Source organism: Mytilus edulis, chromosome 1 (genome assembly GCF_963676685.1).
Source record: "Mytilus edulis chromosome 1, xbMytEdul2.2, whole genome shotgun sequence".
Lineage (NCBI taxonomy): Eukaryota > Metazoa > Mollusca > Bivalvia > Mytilida > Mytilidae > Mytilus > Mytilus edulis.
Genome location: NC_092344.1, coordinates 47736563 through 47757517, shown reverse-complemented (window position 1 = coordinate 47757517; position 20955 = coordinate 47736563). Strand labels below are relative to the sequence as shown.

General features: G+C 31.6%; 2 protein-coding genes across 2 annotated transcripts in view; one reads left to right on the top strand and one right to left on the bottom strand.

The window, feature by feature from the left end:
- LOC139484313 (uncharacterized) overlaps nt 1–20955 on the bottom strand; it is a 458860-nt gene that overhangs the window by 267340 nt on the left and 170565 nt on the right. The gene's annotated exons all lie outside the window — the stretch shown is intronic.
- On the top strand, nt 747–14010 carry LOC139519523 (sentrin-specific protease 1-like). Its single transcript, XM_071311646.1, has 13 exons — nt 747–834; nt 1326–1359; nt 2126–2223; nt 3661–3714; nt 4258–4314; nt 4930–4986; nt 6077–6199; nt 7171–7302; nt 8561–8740; nt 9229–9308; nt 11132–11186; nt 12559–12654; nt 13004–14010. The coding sequence occupies exons 1-13, from the start codon at nt 778–780 to the stop codon at nt 13061–13063; spliced, it is 1083 nt and encodes a 360-aa protein (XP_071167747.1). The 5' UTR covers nt 747–777; the 3' UTR covers nt 13064–14010.

Below are 20955 nucleotides of genomic sequence, written 5' to 3'. Positions count from 1 at the left end.
AGTTTGGCTTACTCTATAACTTGGTATAGGGATACATAGAAAACGAGCTAATTAATAGGTGTCAAAAGGGGATTTATGTCATGAGTATTATGTATTGATTTATTTTGATGATGTATACTCTGCATTTAAATCCACACATACATCGTTCGGGAATATTTATAAGACTTACAAAGAAGGGAAACGAAGGAAACCGCATCTTCCTATTTCCATCAACATTTGAAGTTACATTGCTTTATTGCTCGATTAATTTTACTTGACGGGGCGGAGTGTAAGACATTCGCTCATTTAGGACCAGTCCACTATAGACCGGCGTTTAGGGATAAGCTCATCAATGAAGTATTCAGTTATTCGTCATACATCATACATTCAGTTATTTTGTTTATGCGTTTGATGACACTGATTTGTAATAACAGTTCAAAAATAATCATAACGGCAAACATCCTTATCACACACATCTTCAAATAGACTGTCCTTATGCAAATGAAAACATAAGCTTCGTCTGCAATTGAAATAACATTGGTAATACGTGCTTGCATTATTGCAGTAGTATTTTAAGTTGGTATAGAAGTAATATTCTTCATGAAAATACTTCTTTTCATTGATATTGAACAATGATAACAACATTTGAAATAAGTATAAAATAGCAAGACTTTGATAGGAACATTTCTTCAGTTCATACAATTACAGTAAATAAATATTGAAATAATTGGAACTTATAATTTTGTTAATTTGTTTTACAGGATTATGCGTCCTCGATCTTTAAACGGGGGAAATAAAATGGAAAATGATTCAATGATTGAAGAGGAAGAAATGTTTCACTTAAAATCTGTGATGGTAAGCTTCAGATGAGTTTAAATGTAAAAGATATGTGTCTAGAATATATTAAACGGAATATGACGATTATTTTCTCTCTTTAATTATCTATGAAGGATATTATTCTAATTTATTATTTATTAATTGGAATGTGTCTGACTTTGCTAAATACAAATGTAACAACATGTAGTGTGATTGAATATTGCAAACTTAAAACTTCAAAGTGTTTGACCAACAACCTTGATAATGTAACTAAAATCTGTTTTTTCTACGCCAGACTCGTGGTTTGTCTATACAACCCACCTATACATACTTACTTAAAATGTAATATGGCTTTAGCTGAGAGTTGTATCATTGGCCTTCATATTACATTTTCTCATTTGAATTAAATATGTTTTAAAAGGAAGTAAAGTAACGAAAAAATAGAACTTTGAAAAAAAAACTTCAAAAAGAATCAAATGGTAAAACTTTTTACAGGGAATAAGCTGGTGCTTTTTCTTTTCTTATTTCAGTGTCACAGTGGGAGAAGTATCAATAGCGGTCACTGTAAGCATGTAGTGTTTAATTCTAATCAATCTTCTGTCGATTAAATTTTAAACAATTGTATTTCAAATGTGAAGATAGTTAGGATAAGAAAATGCTGTCTAATTTTCATTTGTCATTTTTACTTATTTTATTCTATTTTCCAAGAAAAATGTTCATATATTATTTGAATAAGCCATCTATTCCATTAATGGTCTGTGTATGTTGAATGCACAATTTACATCTACAAATATGTAAGTTTTGTTTAAGTCGCCGTCAGCTGAAGTTCGTAGCGGTTATCGGTAAAAATTATCTAAACTATCAACCACGTTCACTCGTGATATAGTTTTTTACATGCCATTCATAAATTGCAAAAAGAAAAACCACAACTGACCTACCTTTTAAGTGATTGCACTGTGATAATCCTGATTTCACATTTTCCAAGATGATTTTGAATGGTGAATCAATGACAAGAATATTACAGGAAACTCCGAAAGTGACGAATGTCATATGTAGAATCTTCATAGAAAAGAAGATTGTGGAATTACAATGAAAAACATTCTGGAAAATGTGAAGGTCAGTATTATTACAGTGCGATCACTTCAAAAGTAGCTCAGTAGTGGTTTTTGACGTTTTATGAACAATGATGAATGGAATGTGGAACACTATATCTGGAGTGATTACGATTGATAGTGTAGATTATTTTTACCGATAACAGCTACGAATTTAAGCTGACGGCGACTATAAGTCGTATGAAAATGCGAGACTGCATATAATATATATATTTTAGACTGGACAGCAGTAAAGGAAAATGGGAAAACAGTGACTTACGATGATGCATTAACATCAGTAAAGCGTCCAGATTTTATGTATTCACACATTGTTGAAGTAGGTTTTCTTCAAAAGAATATTTTAGATGTAAAGGCTTAACATGCGCCATAAGGTTCATTTTCTTCGTGATCGTTTTTATAAAATTAAATTGTCTTTTAGCGGTGGTGGTGAGTCAAATGATGCAAAAATAAAACAGCAGTATGATAAATGCAGGTAGCTAATTCAAACGATTGCATAAAATGCATATATATGGTCAGAAAATATTCAAATGTTGTAGACAAAATCTCATCAATATATTTTCTCAGTCTCAATTTGAAAAAAGATGTTCCAAAGCTGAAAGAAGATTCAATGCTTATCAATTGGTCTAATTGAAAAAAAATCTGTAAACTTTGAGACAGATTTGCAATGTATGTGTAAACCTATATCTATACAGTAAAATGAAAAGTGTTGGGTTGTCCAAAATGTTTAAACACATACCAATTATTTGTGGTTTTAGAATCATTTTTTTTAACTTAGACTTTTAAGGGGAGAGAAAATATGATATTGGAACGGTAGTGATATCTTTAAATTTTATCAATAGCTAGAAAACAATTTTGGTAACACTTTCCCCCTCTTTTCATATCTTCTCAAAGCATACTATACAGCCTGTCTTCTTATATTTCATATCACAAGTCTATCACACACTTTTATTTTTAATATTAGGTTTATCCTGAATAATGTTTGCAAAATCTGGTAATTTTGCTCCATTTGTAGGTTGCAAAATAGTACGGTCATATATGTTTGACCAAAAAACACATAATAAAATATTCATTTAGGCAAAGTATAAGCAACTTTTTTTGAGAAAATATCTGCCGATGAACCACCTTATACACCATTAAAGGTAATTTAATTTACATGTTGTTCTGTACAGTATTTCAGTTATAACAACTGGTAGTCGTAACCTTCCTGGCGCATACCTGATAAAAATTAATAGTTAATAGTTGTGAACATAGTTGAATTAATGAAGTTACTGAAAAAACGGCTTAATAATTTTTGTCTGACAATTTTGTTTGTTTGTTATTATCTATCTTTTCATTGTGATTCATGGTTTTATAGCGTTTATATTTTTTCCAAAATTTCTAAGAAAAATTCAAAATATAAGAATTTGACTACGTTATAAAGTGAACAATTACATCTCTGAATAAATCAGATCTTAGAATGTGTCAACCATAATGTGAAAAAGTATTCGTGAGGGCTTTGTCAATTGGCGTACCGTTTTCTTCATTGAATTTTGCAAGAGTTGTTTTAAAGTTTATATGCAACAGTAGTTAAGCGGTGTTTACTGGTAACAATTCGATTTAGAGGAAACAAACCAGAAAACACATAAACGTCGAGGGACAGCTATACAAACGGACTGTGATAAACAACTACTAGAACCAAGACTTGGGTTAGACCATTATTAAATGAAGTGTAGTTTATAATAACCATGATTTTTTTTATTTATTGCATGTAAAGTCGTCATGCTATTTACTCGTTTATGAAGCAAGAAGCAAGCGCAAAGAAGAATCGGTAAGTTACAGAACATTACAATCAAATCATGTAACTAGTTTTATTGGCGAACACAGATAGCACTTTTTCTAAATGTAGACTGTGATTTATATTCTTAAAAAACAAATTGTGTACAAATTAAAAAAGTATCAATATCCTATTCATTAAAATTTAATTTCGGATATGTCTTATGGTTTCTGTTCTGTAAGTAAGGTGACTTATATTATTTTTAGGTATGCCACAAGTTGTCTTCAATTGAATAGATTTATTAAAAAATGATTCCTTCTGTCACAATTTATTTCAAGAACACACATTAAAATACTACGTACACTAGATGGATGTTTTTATTTTGCATGTAAAAAAAATAGTTCACGAAGTAAAAAATATAAAACAAAAATATATCTTATTTTATTATCTTGTGATAAAAAAGAAGCGATGGTGTTTTAGAATTACTGATATTAATGACTTGCTTCTTTTATGTGGAACTGTGTGATAATATATTGCTTTAATTAGAAGGGACAGTTTAAGTAAAAATCCTGAAAAGTCATTTTGTTCTAATTTCAGACCGAACATAGTCAGAACCCGGATATTCCGTACACTTTGAACTTGAACAGTATGAAGGTATACTGAATTTTCTTTAATCACTGTATTTGTTATACATTACAAACGTTAAAATAAAGGTTAACAAGAGCTCAAACGAAAAAGTTGATTCCGATACATCTGTTTGATATTAATATTTTCTCTCGCTTTTTAAATCTTATATATGAATTCTGCTCAACCGGTTTCTGCTCATTGATCACTGCTGTATACTCATGTTTAGCTGTACATTACCTTGTTATATCGCTAAGTTGTTATCAACGCATTGGCAATAATTCTACATTGTCAATTTTTTGTGTTATTTCTCAATTTGTCGTCAATAAATAAATGTAATAATACTGAAATTTTAATTTATCTCTTCATCACTATTTAACATATTACACTACAGTATTGAAAAAAAATATAGTATGAAAAAATAAAGAAGGTTTTTTAATGTATCAATTATTTTCCATTTTAAATGCTTGTAAATAATAAATCTCCTTTTTCAAACCCTTTCCATATCAATGAACAATTCTTTTCTGTGAAAGTTTAGGCTATAATAATGCTTTCATTAAGGTGATGAATTAAAAAAAGAAGGAAGAAAATAACATTTTACATTGGAGATCCTCGAATAAAACTGTTTACGTTGTTCATTTTCAGAGCGAACATAGTCAGATTGAAGACGACAAGACCCCTTTGAACTTAAACAATATGAAGGTATACTGATTTTTCATTAATACCTGTATGAGAAATACATCATGTACTGTACACCAATCACGGTAAAAAAAAGTTAGTGCATATCTCTCATAAATGAATTAATTCCGCTACATCTGTTTCGTACTGCTATCACTTAGAAAAAACATGTGTACATTTTTTTTTCCAAAAAGAAGCCAAGAAAGGCAAAGCAGAACAAAGTTTTTTTTAAAGTGTACAGTAAGAAGGTAAACAAGTTTCAATAATGTGCTGTGTATGGACTTGTCATCGTAAAAGACGACCAAACACAAAGTAAAAAGATTAACAGCATCAATCATTTGGCCTTTCAATGATTTTGGTTTGGGTGTCACTGATGAGACTTGTATAGCCAATCTTTTTTGCTTTCTTTCAAAAAAGAGAAGTCTTTATGGGACAAGAAAGTTGCTCCTTTAAGAAAGGAGGTGACATAGACGACAGATGCACAGTTTCCCTATCGAATGTCTCTCTCGACACTCCATACTCTTGAAGGATTATTTTTAAACTTTCGATTATTGAAATTGGTTGCCAATTGATCCCATAAAATAGACATGTTTCACACTACGGCAATTTTTATTGGTCGTATAATGTGTTCACTGCATTGAAAATGTTATTTTGAAAAAAATAAATGCCCCATACTGATATTACATACATTTAAAGACAACCCTATATATCCTCCATCTCCCTACATCTGATGAATTATTCATTTATTAGATGAATAAGGAACTAATAAATTAGAAATAGTGTTGTTATTGCATGTAACGTTTCTTATTCTAGAATGAAATTATGATGTAACATATAGTCATTTAACAAAGCAAGTTTTAACTGGACTTATAGAAATTAAAAAGCAACTACACTTCACAGTGTTTCAGGTATTAGAGATACATCAACAAACAAGAAAAAAAATATTAAATGATAACAAGGAATTTTTGAATAATATATATTTGGTTGATGAATAGAAAAAAGAGTCTTTGTTAAACATTTTAAACGAACACCCAAAAAATGCAATTGAGATAAACGATATTTTCCCTTTATTCTGTCAATCCACTATATATCTGTCATATTCACATGTGGTTAGATTGCACAACTTAGAGCTGAATTAAAGAAACGAAACGTTAAAACAACTGGATTGAAAGCTGATTTGGTAGCCAGACTAAAGGAGATTTTGGGAGACCAAGATGATGGAAACACTGACAAAAGGGTAAATTATTTAACATTGTGTTGAATAGGGGTAATCTACTGATGTCTTTATCTTATATGATGGATAGTCAAATTTATTTTAATTCTTGTACTTGATTGAAAAGTAAGATTACACAGATGAATACTTTATGAATAAAACAGGTATCTATAAGAGGTAGAAAGAAGAAAACGAAACGACGCATTTATAATGTTGATTATAAATATTGATGACCTAGATTTTCTTACTTTTTCGTTACGCCCTGCCGGAGTCAAAATTAAAAACTTAGATATCCGAAAGCTGGTGGCAGCAGCGAAGGCGGTGACGGCCGAACCAACAATCTGTTAAAGTTTGTGATTATATCAGTCTGAAGGAAACCACTTATGTTAAATAAATCATTTTAGGTATTCATTTTTTTTAGGTTTTCCACATCTCATTTCCATAGACTTTAATCAGCCTTCGCGATCAGACATTCTTACATTGTATAATGTAAAAACTACTAGTAATCAATAAGATGTGACATGATATTATATGAGGTACGAAGAATCTCAATCCCATAGAGACTTTTACCCCAGCTTTCACTCCTTGTTTTATTTAATATGTGCATGGCTTGTTAAAGTTATGGGTAGGTTAGTGCAAGGAAAACCAATAATGTTAAGTCAATAATATTTCATATTGGTAAATATCGTTTCCATGATTGGTGATGTCACATGTTCTACATGTTCAACAGTAGTTACTTGAGTAGTAAAATAGTTCATAGTTAATGTGCATTTTAATGTTGATTTTTTTTATAATAGCATTAAACTTTCAAAGTTGCATGAAACATATTTGTGTGTTGATAGTTTATTTTACGTTTATCTATTTATATTAAGTACTTGACTATCTCTCAGAATGCATATGATAGAAAAAAGATTTTATCAAGAAACCGAAGGACTTTTATTGATAAAATGTGCATATATCAAACTATGCGACTTAATATTGGAAATTTATTTCAGATCAATTTTTCTAAAATTAAGGAAGATATTGAAAAAATGTCAGACTGCAAAATTTTGTATACCATTGGTAAATACACGTTACGGAAGAACGATGTATTAAGTATTGTCGGAAGAAATTGGCTTACAGACCAGGTATTATGAATCAAATATTTACATTTCCTCTATTCTTCCTATATGTAAATGAATGTTGATAAGTACTCTCATTATCTGCACGAAAATGTCAAATCTGAAAATTTGAGTAGCAAAATTTTGTTTTCCGTCGTCGTGATAGAAACTCATGCTATAGGGATATCAAGACAGCATTGTAACTCCTTGTCATTGATATTACAATATACTAGTAAATGAAATTAATTAAAAAAGGAAGACTAGCAGTTACTGCCATGCCAGCTCTATGGGATTGTCTCATTTCAACGAATTGAACGATCATATCTTAATCATATGAAAATCAAGTACAATCTTTCTCCTGATTCATTAAGTGTCATACCAGAATGTAATATACTAGAAGAACATAACCCATATCATGCCAACAACTGGTTTAACAATAACTTTCCGGTGCGAAAAGCAGATGTGTGTGTGTGTGTGTGTGTGTGTGTGTGTGTGTGTGAATAAATATTGTTAAAAAAGCTATCCATAACGACCTTACAACAATATCATAACTTTATCTGTTTATGACAATTTGATTTTAAGATTTTCTTAGCTGTTAATGTGTCCACAAATGTATGTTTTGTGTATAATATAAGTATAAATAAATGGATTTAAAATACCTGTCGTGAGTGATGTCCATAATAATGGAAAAAAAACAGCTCTCTAATTGTTGATATTGTCAATGAATTGTAAGTCATCACAATGCAGAAACAGGTTAGCAATGAGTAGTGCACAGTTAGTCCCCATTTGATACATGATCCCTTGATAATTAACAGAATATTCATAACGAACAAAAAAGGTAATCTAGTAAAAAGTACAGTATCGTTCAAAGTACCAGAGTGTATTACTTAATAATTAATGAAAAAATATAACATTGTAACAGGAAGCACACAACAGCTTAGTGACACTTAAAATGAATTTAGACGTCAATATTGTTAAGATACCTTTCGTAAGTGATCAGCTGCAATATGAAACAGAATCAAAATGATGAATAATGGAATGAGGTATTTAAAATGGTCATCTAAATCTTTGTTTTCTGCTTCAAATTGAATAACCTTTTAATTAATGGATATATAATTATTAATCGATTTTTTTTTTACAAAAACTATATTTTAGAACTTGAACTCGTTTGTGATAACATAAACATTTTATCAATCATACTAATGTCATTAACAAATATTTTGAATTTGGTTTTCTACATTATAAACTTTAATAAATCCGTCAAATTTTAAGTTTTCTTTCACAGGTTGTTAATGCTATGTTTCTTAAAATGTGTAACCAGAACAGAAGGATGTTTTTCAAGGACACCTTTTTCTTGCTTGAAGTGGACAAAAGGGGCCTACAACTAATGAGAAGAATACCAGATGTCAGAGAAAAATATTTAGTCTTTTTCCCAATACACACCTTAAACCATTGGTCACTAATCGTAAGTATAATAAATCGTCGTTACTATGTTTATTTGTTTTAATGTTGTTTTCATCAGCAGATCAGTGACACATAAGACATTTGTGATTTTAATCAAATGAATGTTCTCTTCTATTTTATTTTGGAAATTAAAGTCTAAATTATATTATATATGCAAGACATGTCTTGCTTTTTGTTTTGACACCTTTCTAAGATGAAAAGAGTTATAATGTATGCAATGATGCATTTTAGATAAAGAAAAATCTATTGCATAGTCTGAAATAAAAACGAAGATAAAGTATGATTGCCAATTATACAACTCTCCACAAGAGACCAAAAAGCACATAAATTAACAACTACATGTCACCATACGGCCTTCAAGAATGAACAGTTTTAAATTTGACAACTAAAACATAACTGGTTGCAACCTCACAAATGTCTCAGGTGTGTATAATAGGAAATACACTTATTTGTCCATGTATTCAAAATATAGTTGATCTTATCATTTAGGTAGTGAATGTTCGACAAAAGACCATTTCATATCTTGACTCCATGGAAAACTTTGAACCTCGTCCTTTGAAAGTGATCAGGTAATGCGTATCCGTCAATCATTGATACATAAAAAAAAACCGGACGAAAAAAAAAAAGGTCAACAAAAGACAGAAAGCAGCTCAATGCCACCAATGTGCCATCACTGCAGCGTAAACTGTCCGCATAGACATCTTTGTAAAGTGCATTTAATATGACTGGTACTTGATACTATGCTAGGCAACACTAAAGTTTAAGTACTAAGGAAAAGTAATAAACACCAGGAACAGAAAAATACATCATATCGAATAAAAGAAGAGACATAATTGAGGAATATTTAAGCCATACAAATAGGAAGATGGGAAATCAACAGTGATCAAAAATGCTATCCTAGAAATGGTTGCTGTTCACTTTAAGCGCTGACATAAAACAAAACTACACATGTATTTATTTTTCATCAACTTTTATCTTGCCATTCCTAAACCCATAGTGTACTATAGTCTAATGAACTTGTGACTCTCTTTGATCTGAGTAAATGATCAGTCCATTTAATTTCCACAACCGATGGGTCTTATAGAATATATGCAGCACATTTCTATGAAATTTATATCTGTTGTTAACATATTGAAATAAGTTGACTTCATGAAGTAGTTCTTTTTAAAGAGATGTGATTGGTGTTGATAGAACCTGATTATTATAATAATATCCATTAAAGTCAGGTTCCTGTTCACAATGTAACTACTGTAAATATTTGTTCAAATCAATTCGGAAAATTAAGGAGTATATGAATTACTTATAAGTGAATGACCGTCTATCAGGAATGTGACACAATATACTGTGAATTTGGTATACCTATTTAATAATCAGGATGGAAACTATTTTTTACATCGTGTGTCGAGGATTATAGGATTTAATCCAATCTTGATACTTGAAATATCAAATTTTAAAGTCTTCGGCGAGGGGCAATAACTACACTATCTCGATTGGATAAATCCCACATATGTCTTGTAATGATATGATGTAAAAGTCTATATTTATATATTTAAATACTTATAAGGTATTTGTTGAAATGAAATAAACACCCAAACAAACACATAAAAGTCTAGCAATCACATCCTTCATAGGACGTTTTTAATGTTTCCATGATGAAACGGGATCGATATATATATATATATGCTGATGTATTCATCGTGATTTAAAAAATATCGATTGATTTACCGGTATTGTGATATCCCTTCCAACTGTAACACAAGCATAGTAGACAGCTCTTTGTTGTTGGCATCTGTTCTAATTCAGGAGCCTCTGTTCTTTGTTAGTCTTGTACGATTTTAGTTTCTTGTGAACATTTCGAAGTTTAGTATGACGTCGATTATCATTGCACTAGTACACATTTGGGGCCAGCTGAAGCACGCCTACGGGTGAGTTTCTTGTTGCATTCGAAATCCATTGATGGCCTTCGGTTGTTGTCTGTTCTTTGGTCGGGTTGTTGTTTCTGTGACACATTACCCATTTTCTTACTCAATTTTATTTTTAGTTTCATGATATAACATTTTGCACTTTTCATTTCTTCAAAATATCATGGATTTTCTAATCCATGTTTAATTTATAACCGAAGATAGACAATATCTTTTGAAATCAGGGTCCTGAATCCTCATGACTTTTATGCTGTTAACATTTGTCGTTATGATTTCTGTGATACGAGCGGCACTTGTGAGCTTTACATAGACAGAATGGGTTTCTCACTAGCAAATAGTATTCAATATGTTACTCTTACATACTTTGTATATGATTTCAACTAAATTATGATTGTTAACATTGCCTCCATGATATTGAACATAAAAATGTCGAACAATACTTAGATATAAACTATTACTTTTAATTGTAGCGATTTTATGGAGCAAAATGGAATTTCTGTAAGCAGAGATAAAGAATTGGAAACGGTAATATTTTGGAGTTTCAGAAAACTAAATTATATATTATGATACTTTACAATTTGTCACGATTTTTGGTGTATTACACATTTAAGCAGGCCATTTACATCTGGTATTATTATTCCATTGGAATGCCAGTAATTTTTATATTCAATGAAAGGCAAGTCGTGCAAAATTTATAATTTCTACAAGGTACATTTGGATGTTGTGTTCTGAGTAAGTTTGCTTTTAGAATTCATTATGGCGTTGATTGTTTTAGTCTTTTGTCGATTTTTTTTTTATAAGAATTTAGTTCAAGGTATTTTACCACGTTTTGTACTCATTTTTGAAACATATATTGTTTAAAATTAGCCCACCCTTTTTCTTTTATCACCTAATTTATGGGTTGTATTCATCCGCATTTTTTAGTCGTTGATGGACAGTCTTATGATTGTTAATCCTACAAAATTTGGTAGATATTTTGGAGAATAGGTTTATTATAATTTGTACTCACAAGTCAGCAGCAGTGATGGCGATACATGGCTTGGAAAGAAAGTTTACAGATGTAACATTGTTATGGTGATGTTTTGACGAATTATATATATATATATATATATATTTTTTTTTTATTTATTTTACATAATGTTCACAGCCAGTATCATCATCACTGCTGGAATTCCGATGGATAAATCTGTTGTAGAGTTGTCACTGGCTCAGACGTACTTATGAATATAAGTATTGTCTGTGACTGTATCTTACATTAATTTGTGGGATCCTTTACTATAGATATGTATATATATATCGTGTAATCATCAACCCAACAATGTCAGATCTGTAAATTTGCTTTCGTAAATTTTTTGTTCTTTCTTCGCCAGGATTCGAACCCATACTACTGAGATATCGTGACACCAGATCGCCTGTACTGTAGCCGTCCCGCTGGACCACACGATCACCTGGGCTTCACAATAATAAAGCTTTCGGTGGCCGTGTGTTGCCTTTCCACGTCAGTTTTAATCTGGCGTCGTACTACAGTACATGATATATAAGGCATGAAGATGTTATTGTTACAGATCAGCTAAATTATCTATAGTAAAGGATCCTACAAATTAATGTAAGATACAGTCACTGAAAATAATCATATATATCTTCAAGAAATGAAATATACCTGCATCATTCCTATATACTTTTTAAAAAAGCTCAACCATCTCAATTCCCATTTAAAAGGTTGTTGCTTATTACAAGTCCATTTGGTAGGTAGTTTCTGGTGTTTTGGACCAAACAAATATAGACCCTTTTGAGCGTTTGTCAAATTTTCAAATTATATTACTTTCTATAATACATTTAACGATTTACTGTTACTCCGTATACTAATATAGAACTATTGTGCATTTTAAACTTACAGAATATTCCAAGACAGCAAAATGCCGGAGACTGTGGGGTATTTGTTATTAGATATGCAAAATGTTTGATTGAAGCCGGAGACATAAAAAGATTAAAGGTAATTTACATGAAACAAAAGTTAGGCTGCCAAATGGTAATTAGTTGTTGTTTATTGGTACACATTATATGTATTTTGTGTATCGTTTTGTACATAGATTAGGCCTTGCTTTTCTCATATAAATTGTTGTACATTGGCAATTGATGTTACGTTCCTGCTCACTGTTAGGTTTTAATCAAAGCTTACTGTATTTCATTATGTCCTCAATGAAGAATATCCATCATTTCACATCATGTTATTGTTATATCATAGTATTCCATTTATTTTTGTTATCAAACTAGATATGTTCGTACTTATTATATTGACTAAACTATTATATAGCTGGAATAATATTTTTTAATCATTTTAGGTAAATGGTGACATGGCCAGAAAAGAAATTGTATGTTCATTAGGAATGATGAACAAGTGACAATTGCAGCATTGTGGTGTGCATATTTTTGTATGATTCAACAGTATTCAGTTGATGTGTATTTCCTTTACAAAGATGTGTTGGAAGTCATGCATGTTATAATCAGATATTTTCAGTTCTTTTGTACATCTTGAAATTGATATTATTGCAGGACAATTCAAATAACTATAATTATGTGATTATCAACTTTTTAGTATTTTTTTTGTCTTTCATTTTCTAATTTATATTGATATGACTTTCATAAGTTTTAAAATTTTCTAAACTGCACGTATGAAATTTGAAACAACTTTTTACCTTCAATCTTTGAGAAACACTTTTATCTTCTATTTATGAGAAACATTTTCCCGATTTGTTTTTTTGTTTTTTTTCTAGTTATTCTGAATATTCATCCCAATTTTCATATTAATATTTTGTTATTGTTATCATAGTGCAATAATTGATTTGAATCCAGACGCTACAATAGTAATGTCGTTAAAGTTGCCCCAATAAAGGTATTCTTTGAAAAATTGTCAATAAGATAATGTAAAGATTCTTTTTAAACAGGGGTTCATACAGGGATGGTGCATAGGTTAACAGTATAAATCACTAGTTATGTAGTTATTGATTGAAACTGAAATATTGAGGAGGGGGGCCTCGCGGGTATAAAGCGATTTCAACTCACGATCTACTTTCGAAAGAAGAATGCATTTTTGCAAATAGGAGAAATATATGTAATATCGAAATAAAAAATCACTGAATTACAGAAATCGCATAAATTATACCTTTTTTTAGTTTATTTGAAAACAATAATAAAAATATAGGTCAATGATGAGTTAAAAAAAAAGATGTTTCAAAATTGGGAGCTTTTTCATTGATATAAACATTTTAAAAAAATCATTGGGGGTCGATTTGTATGGTCGATTTTTATACCATTTCATAAAGTATCAACTAATGGTGTAATGAATAAAATTGATGATGAAAATAAAAATATTCTATTATTGAAGCATTAAATTTATAGCTGAACAAGTTTTTTTTATGTTGTCTTCAGTAACAAAGTGACTGCAACATTGTGTTACTAATCTGTGATAGCTGTATAATATGATTGAAGATAGAAAAGGGTTAACTGAAAAATTTTATTAGATGATTTTGATATTTGTTTGTTAAAAACATGAATAAATATTGACTTGTGCAGTTTTCAGCTAACATTATACGGTTAATGTTATTACCTTTAGATTCACGTATTGCAGACGGAAATACTTAATTGAACGAATAAGAGTATATAGACAAAATTTGTTGCACCGTGATTTTTACAATCCAACCTTGTACGACAGCTCAACCATTACTCATTATGTATTGTGTTGGCAGCCGACAGTTTTTGTCCTCTATAATTTCAATTACTTTTTTATACTATTTGATAATTCATTTGGGTCTTGTGCCAAAATCTGCTGCGGGTTATTCATCATTTGTGAAATCTCCCCTCCCCCTATACCTTTTGCCAATGTATAATGAACAAACACACATAATGCACAGTACAAATCAGTTTTAAAGAATTTCGACTCCGATGTCAGAAAAGTAAACAAAATTAACAAAGCAAATTGACAATGATACCTAAATTAACACAGGACTACTAGCAGTTGTTGTTATGCAAGCTCCGGTCCTCATTTGAAATGATGGAAAAATTATGTTTTCCTGATCATATCAAAATCAAGCACTATCCCTCTGTGAAGGTGCTCGGTATCATTACAACAAAAGACATGAGTGCACACGCTGAAATGTCTCGATTTCTTTCCTAACCATTGTTTTTTGTTGATAGTCCTTAATCATGTTAATATAAAGCTTTTAAACAAGTATCCAAGAAACTGAACATTATCCACGGAAATGAGGTGAAAGCCAGATAGACTAAACGAGAAATATATGTTCATCTCACAGTTATTCAATACAACAAATATAAATGCCCTATTGGTTATATTTCTGAGAGACAGGCTTAACCAAGAAAACTGGAAATTGTACAATGAACTATGAAAATTACATCATGGTCAAATGAACCCTTCAAGACAAACATGTACACCTTATAATCAATATATGCCTTAATATATAGATGACCTATTGGTTATAGTATCTAAGAAACAAACTGAACAATAACAATTTTGATCAACTATGAAAATTAGGTCAAGATCAGACGATAACTGCCAGATAGACATGTTCACCTTACAATAATTCTGTACCAATGTCTATTCGTTTGATGTGTGTTGTCATTTGATTCTGCCATTTATTAGGGACTTTCTGTTTTGAATTTTCCTCGGAGTATTTTTGTAATTTTACATTTTTCTATACACCAAATATAATAGAATTTAATATAGAATTTTGGCGTAAAGTTTCTGATATTGACCACGAAAACTTGACCTTGTTCACTAATTCATGAAATGACGTCAAGGTCAATGAAAACTGTCAAACGGCCACGAGGATCTTGCAAGGTACGCATATATTAAATATAGATATCCTATTATACATAATAAAAAAGAAATTAACATTACCAAAAAATCTTATATTTCATTCAAGTAGTCACCAAAAGTAGCAGGCTCGACAATGAAATAGAAATACATAACTGTATCATGCCAACAACTGGTTTAAAATAATTTAAAATCCGATGCAAAGACCATATGAGTGATTACTCATGACTGTACAACAGCGTATCGTAGCTGTATCCCTTCTGAATAAGTTTGTTTGAAGGTTTGGTTACCTCTAGAAATGAATACCGAGATTGCTTTGCTTTGTGGAAAATATTACAAGATAAGATTGAATATAAAATACAAGAACGTATAAGCTTATGATGCCTGCATGTTGATTTATGTTTACGAATGATGTCCTTGTACCGATGATAAGATTTAGTAAATGTTTTGACTAGTTTGTGAATTGCAATCAGTTGTCTAATTATTCTTTTTAGTAATACAGAGATTTCATACATCAAATACGTTGTTACATGCACGATCGAATCGAACTAGTTGAGGTTTATAACCCCTTAAACTGAATCTGTGCACTATATTCACTGTAAAGTTTGTGTACCTCATTTTATAAGCTTTTTTATGGTATATAGGATATACCTGCAATTATGTGATTAGAGGGTTCAAAACTCGATCGCAACGTCCTTTAGAAATAATTTTTCTTGATTTCGGCCGTTTTTTATTTTCGGGCGCCCCAATATCCCTTAAACCGAATCTGTGTACTTTATTCACTATAGAGCTTGTGTACCTCATTTTATAAGCTTTCTTATGGTATATAGGATATAGCTGTAATTAGGGGATTCGAGGGTTCATAACTCGATCGTAACGTCCTTTGAAAGTATTTTTTTCTTGATTTTGGCCGTTTTTTTTATTTGTTGGGCACCGTAATACCCCTTAAACCGAATCTGTCCACTATATTCACTATATAGCTTGTGTTCCTTATTTTATAAGTTTTCTAATGATGTATAGGATATACTTGTAATTGGGAGATTCGAGGGTTCAAAAGTCGATCGTAACGTCCTTTGGAAGTAATCTTTCTTAATTTTGGCCGTTTTTTATTTTCGGGCGCCTCGATACCCCTTAAACCGAATATGTGCACTATATTCACATTAAAGCTTGTGTTCCTTATTTTATAAGCTTTCCTATGGTATATAGGATATACCTGTGATTAGGGGTTCGAGGGTTCAAAACTCGATCATGACGTCCTTTGGAAGTAATTTTTCGTGATTTTGTTCGTTTTTTATTTTCGGGCGCCTCGATATCCGTTAAACCGAATCTGTGCACTATATTCACTATAAAGCTTGTGTTCCTTCTTTTATAAGCTTTCTTATGGTATATAGGATATACCTGTAATTAGGGGATTCGAGGGTTCAAAACGCGATCGCAACGTCCTTTGGAAGTATTTTTTTTTTATTTTGGCCGTTTTTTATTTTCGGGCGCCTCGATACCCCTTAAACCGAATCTGTGCACTATATTCACTATATAGCTTGTGTTCTTCATTTTATAAGCTTTCTTGTGGTATATAGGATATACCTGTAATTAGGGGATTCGAGGGTTCAAAACTCGATCGTAACGTCCTTTGGAAGTATTTTTTCTTGATTTTGACTGTTTTTTATTTTCGGGCGCCTCGATACCCCTTAAACCGAATCTGTGCACTATATTCACTATGAAGCTTGTGTTCCTTATTTTATAAGCTTTCTTATGGTATATAGGATATACCTGTAATTAGGGGATTCGAGGGTTCAAAACTCGATCGTAACGTCCTTTGGAAGTATTTCTTCTTGATTTTGACTGTTTTTTTATTTTCGGGCGCCTCGATACCCCTTAAACCGAATCTGTGCACTATATTAACTATGAAGCTTGTGTTCCTTATTTTATAAGCTTTCTTATGGTATATAGGATATATCTGTAATTAGGGGATTCGAGGATTCAAAACTCGATCGTAACGTCCTTTGGAAGTATTTTTTCTTGATTTCGGCTGTTTTTTTATTTTCGGGCGCCTCGATACCCCTTAAACCGAATCTGTGCACTATATTCACTATGAAGCGTGTATTCCTTATTTTATAAGCTTTCTTATTGTATATAGGTTATACCTGTAATTAGGGGATTCGAGGGTTCAAAACTCGATCGTAACGTCCTTTGGAAGTATTTTTTCTTGATTTCGATTGTTTTTTATTTTCGGGCGACTCGATACCCCTTAAACCAAATCTTCGCACTATATTCACTATGAAGCTTGTGTTCCTTATTTTATAAGCTTTCTTATGGTATATAGAATATACCTGTAATTAGGGGATTCGAGGGTTCAAAACTTGATCGCAACGTCCTTTGGAAGTAATTTTTCTTGATTTTGACCGTTTGTTATTTTCGGGCGCCCCAATACTCCTTAAACCGAATCTGTGCACTATATTCACTATATAGCTTGTGTTCCTTATTTTATAAGCTTTCTTATGGTATATAGGATATACCTGTAATTAGGGGATTCGAGGTTCAAAACTCGATCGTAACGTCCTTTGGAAGTATTTTTTCTTGATTTTGACTGTTATTTATTTTCGGGCGCCTCGATACCCCTTAAACCGAATCTGTGCACTTTATTCAGTATGAAGCTTGTGTTCCTAATTTTATAAGCTTTCTTATGGTATATAGGATATACCTGTAATTAGGGGATTCGAGGGTCCAAAACTCGATCGTTACGTCCTTTGGAAGTATTTTTTCTTGATTTTGACTGTTTTTTTATTTTCGGGCGCCTCGATACCCCTTAAACCGAATCTGTGCACTATATTAACTATGAAGCTTGTGTTCCTTATTTTATAAGCTTTCTTATGGTATATAGGTTATACCTGTAATTAGGGGATTCGAGGGTTCAAAACTTGATCGCAACGTCCTTTGGAAGTAATATTTCTTGATTTTGACCGTTTGTTATTTTCGGGCGCCCCAATACTCCTTAAACCGAATCTGTGCACTATATTCACTATATAGCTTGTGTTCCTTATTATATAAGCTTTCTTATGGTATATAGGATATACCTGCAATTAGGGGATTCGAGGGTTCAAAACTTGATCGCAACGTCCTTTGAAAGTAATTTTTCTTCATTTTGGCCGTTTTTTATTTTCGGGCGCCTCGATACCCCTTAAACTGAATCTGTGCACTATATTCACTATATAGCTGATGTTCCTTATTATATAAGCTTTCTTATGGTATATAGGATATACCTGCAGTTAGGGGATTCGAGGGTTTAAAACTCGATCGTGACGTCCTTTGGAATTATTTTTTCTTGATTTTGGCCGTTTTTTATTTTTGAGCGCCGTAATATGGACCCCGTAATATCCCTTAAACCAAATCCGTGCACTATATTCATAAAATAGCTTGTGTTCCTTATTTTATAAGCTTTCTTATGGCATATAGGATATACCTGAAATTAGGGGATTCGAGGGTTCAAAACTCGATCGTAACGTCCTTTGGAAGTATTTTTTCTTGTTTTATGATTCAAGGGTTTACGGTATCCTCTTTTTTAGTGCGACTTTTAGATTTTTCTCTGAGAAAATACCCCTTGTTTTTTATACGAAACTTTTTTTATACGAAACTTTTGTTATCTGTATATATATATTTATAGTTTTTATATTTTCCATGTTTTATGCATAAATGTGAAAAAATGAGATTAGAGTATTTATATTAAATTGGATAATGAGATTTAGAAAAGAATTATTGGCACTTTGAGACATTATAATTAGTTTGCCCTCGCCGGTGGTTTTCATTTGGTGGGAACAATTCGATAGAGTAATGATGGGGGAAACGAATGATAAGATTAATGCTTGATGAATAAAAGTGGACCACCACCCCCCCTTTTTTTCCCCTTTACGAAATATATGTTACAACTTAAGTGCGACAATTGTACCGTAAGCTTGTAGATATGCATATAATGTATTATACATGTATCAGTAGCTGCGAGTACTCTCAGAACTGTACTTAGTGTCTTTTTGTTGTTGAGATGTACAAGTATATCTGTCCGCGGTTACTCTATGTTTTTTGTTACATGTATTTCTATTTGTATTCATTCGATGAGTTTAGTTTAACCTTACACAAATCATTTTTATAAGGTCGTTCTTATGTTGCACTGTTTCACCACTGTCCTAGGTTAGGGGGGGGGGGGGGGGTCACGCTAATATATTTAACCCCCGCCACATTCTGTATACATGTATGTACCTGTCCCAAGTAAGGAGTGTGTAATCAAGTGGTTGTCGTTTTTTGCTGTGTTAAATACTTTATTGTTTTTCGTGAATTTTTTGTACATTAATAAGGCCGTTCTTATACTCGTTCTTATTCGGTGACTAACTATGGTGTATGAGCTTTTATATAGTTGAAGGCTGTACAATGACCTGTAGCTGTTAATTGCTGTTTAATTTAGTCTCTTGTGAAGTTTTGTCTCATTGGCAATCATACAACATCTTCTTTTTATATATCCAGGACATACAAGAAGATATTAAAGTTATTCAATAATAAACTTGAATAGTGAATAGTGCAAAAAAACACAATTCACTATTCATGAATTTTGAATAGTGAAAAGTGAATAGTGAATAGTGAACGTACTTCAGCCCGTTTATATTTCCCTACGTTAATAATAAGATTATCGCTCCCACATTGTTCCCATGCACTGAAGAACAGCCATAAATATTATCAGTTATTATACAATAAGGCCATGTCTGATTTTCTATTTGTTTGGAGATGAGTTTAATTTTTATCATACTACATCTAGTATGGAAAGAAATGACACACAGAATAAAAACTAACCTAAACAAAATAATCTAAACATACCCTATTTTTTAAATATGAAAATCATTCTTATTCAGAAAATAATCAAACAACCTTTAGATCCATGTAGACGATTGTTTATCTTGTACAAATAAAATGATTACGAACATACATATAAGACTTCAGTCCAAATCCACCTAAATAATTTGAAAATAACTAGATTTTCCATTGATTTTCTTTTTCCGGAACATCAAAAACTTGAGATAAAAATCAACCAGTAATTTGACATAAACAAAGAAATGCACAACTTTGGCCTTAGTGGAAAATATAAAGGTGAATCGTTCGACAAAAGATTTACTTTAAAACGTTTAACTGGGTCAGTGTCGTATAATTAGATCGATATCTGTCCATATCCGTAACCGAGGTTAATAACTAGATCACTAAATTATAAAATGGCAGGTCGAATCCTGAAACACAAATGAAATTACAAGATACTAACTAGTGGCGGATCCAATTTTTTTCATAAGTGGGGGTCCACTGACTACTTAAGAGGTGTCCCGCTCCCGTCATGCTACATTGATTCCCTATATAACCAACCAAAATTTTCTTCAAAAAGGGGGACCGGGCCCCCTTTGGCCCTCCCCCTAAATCTGCCTCTGATAACTA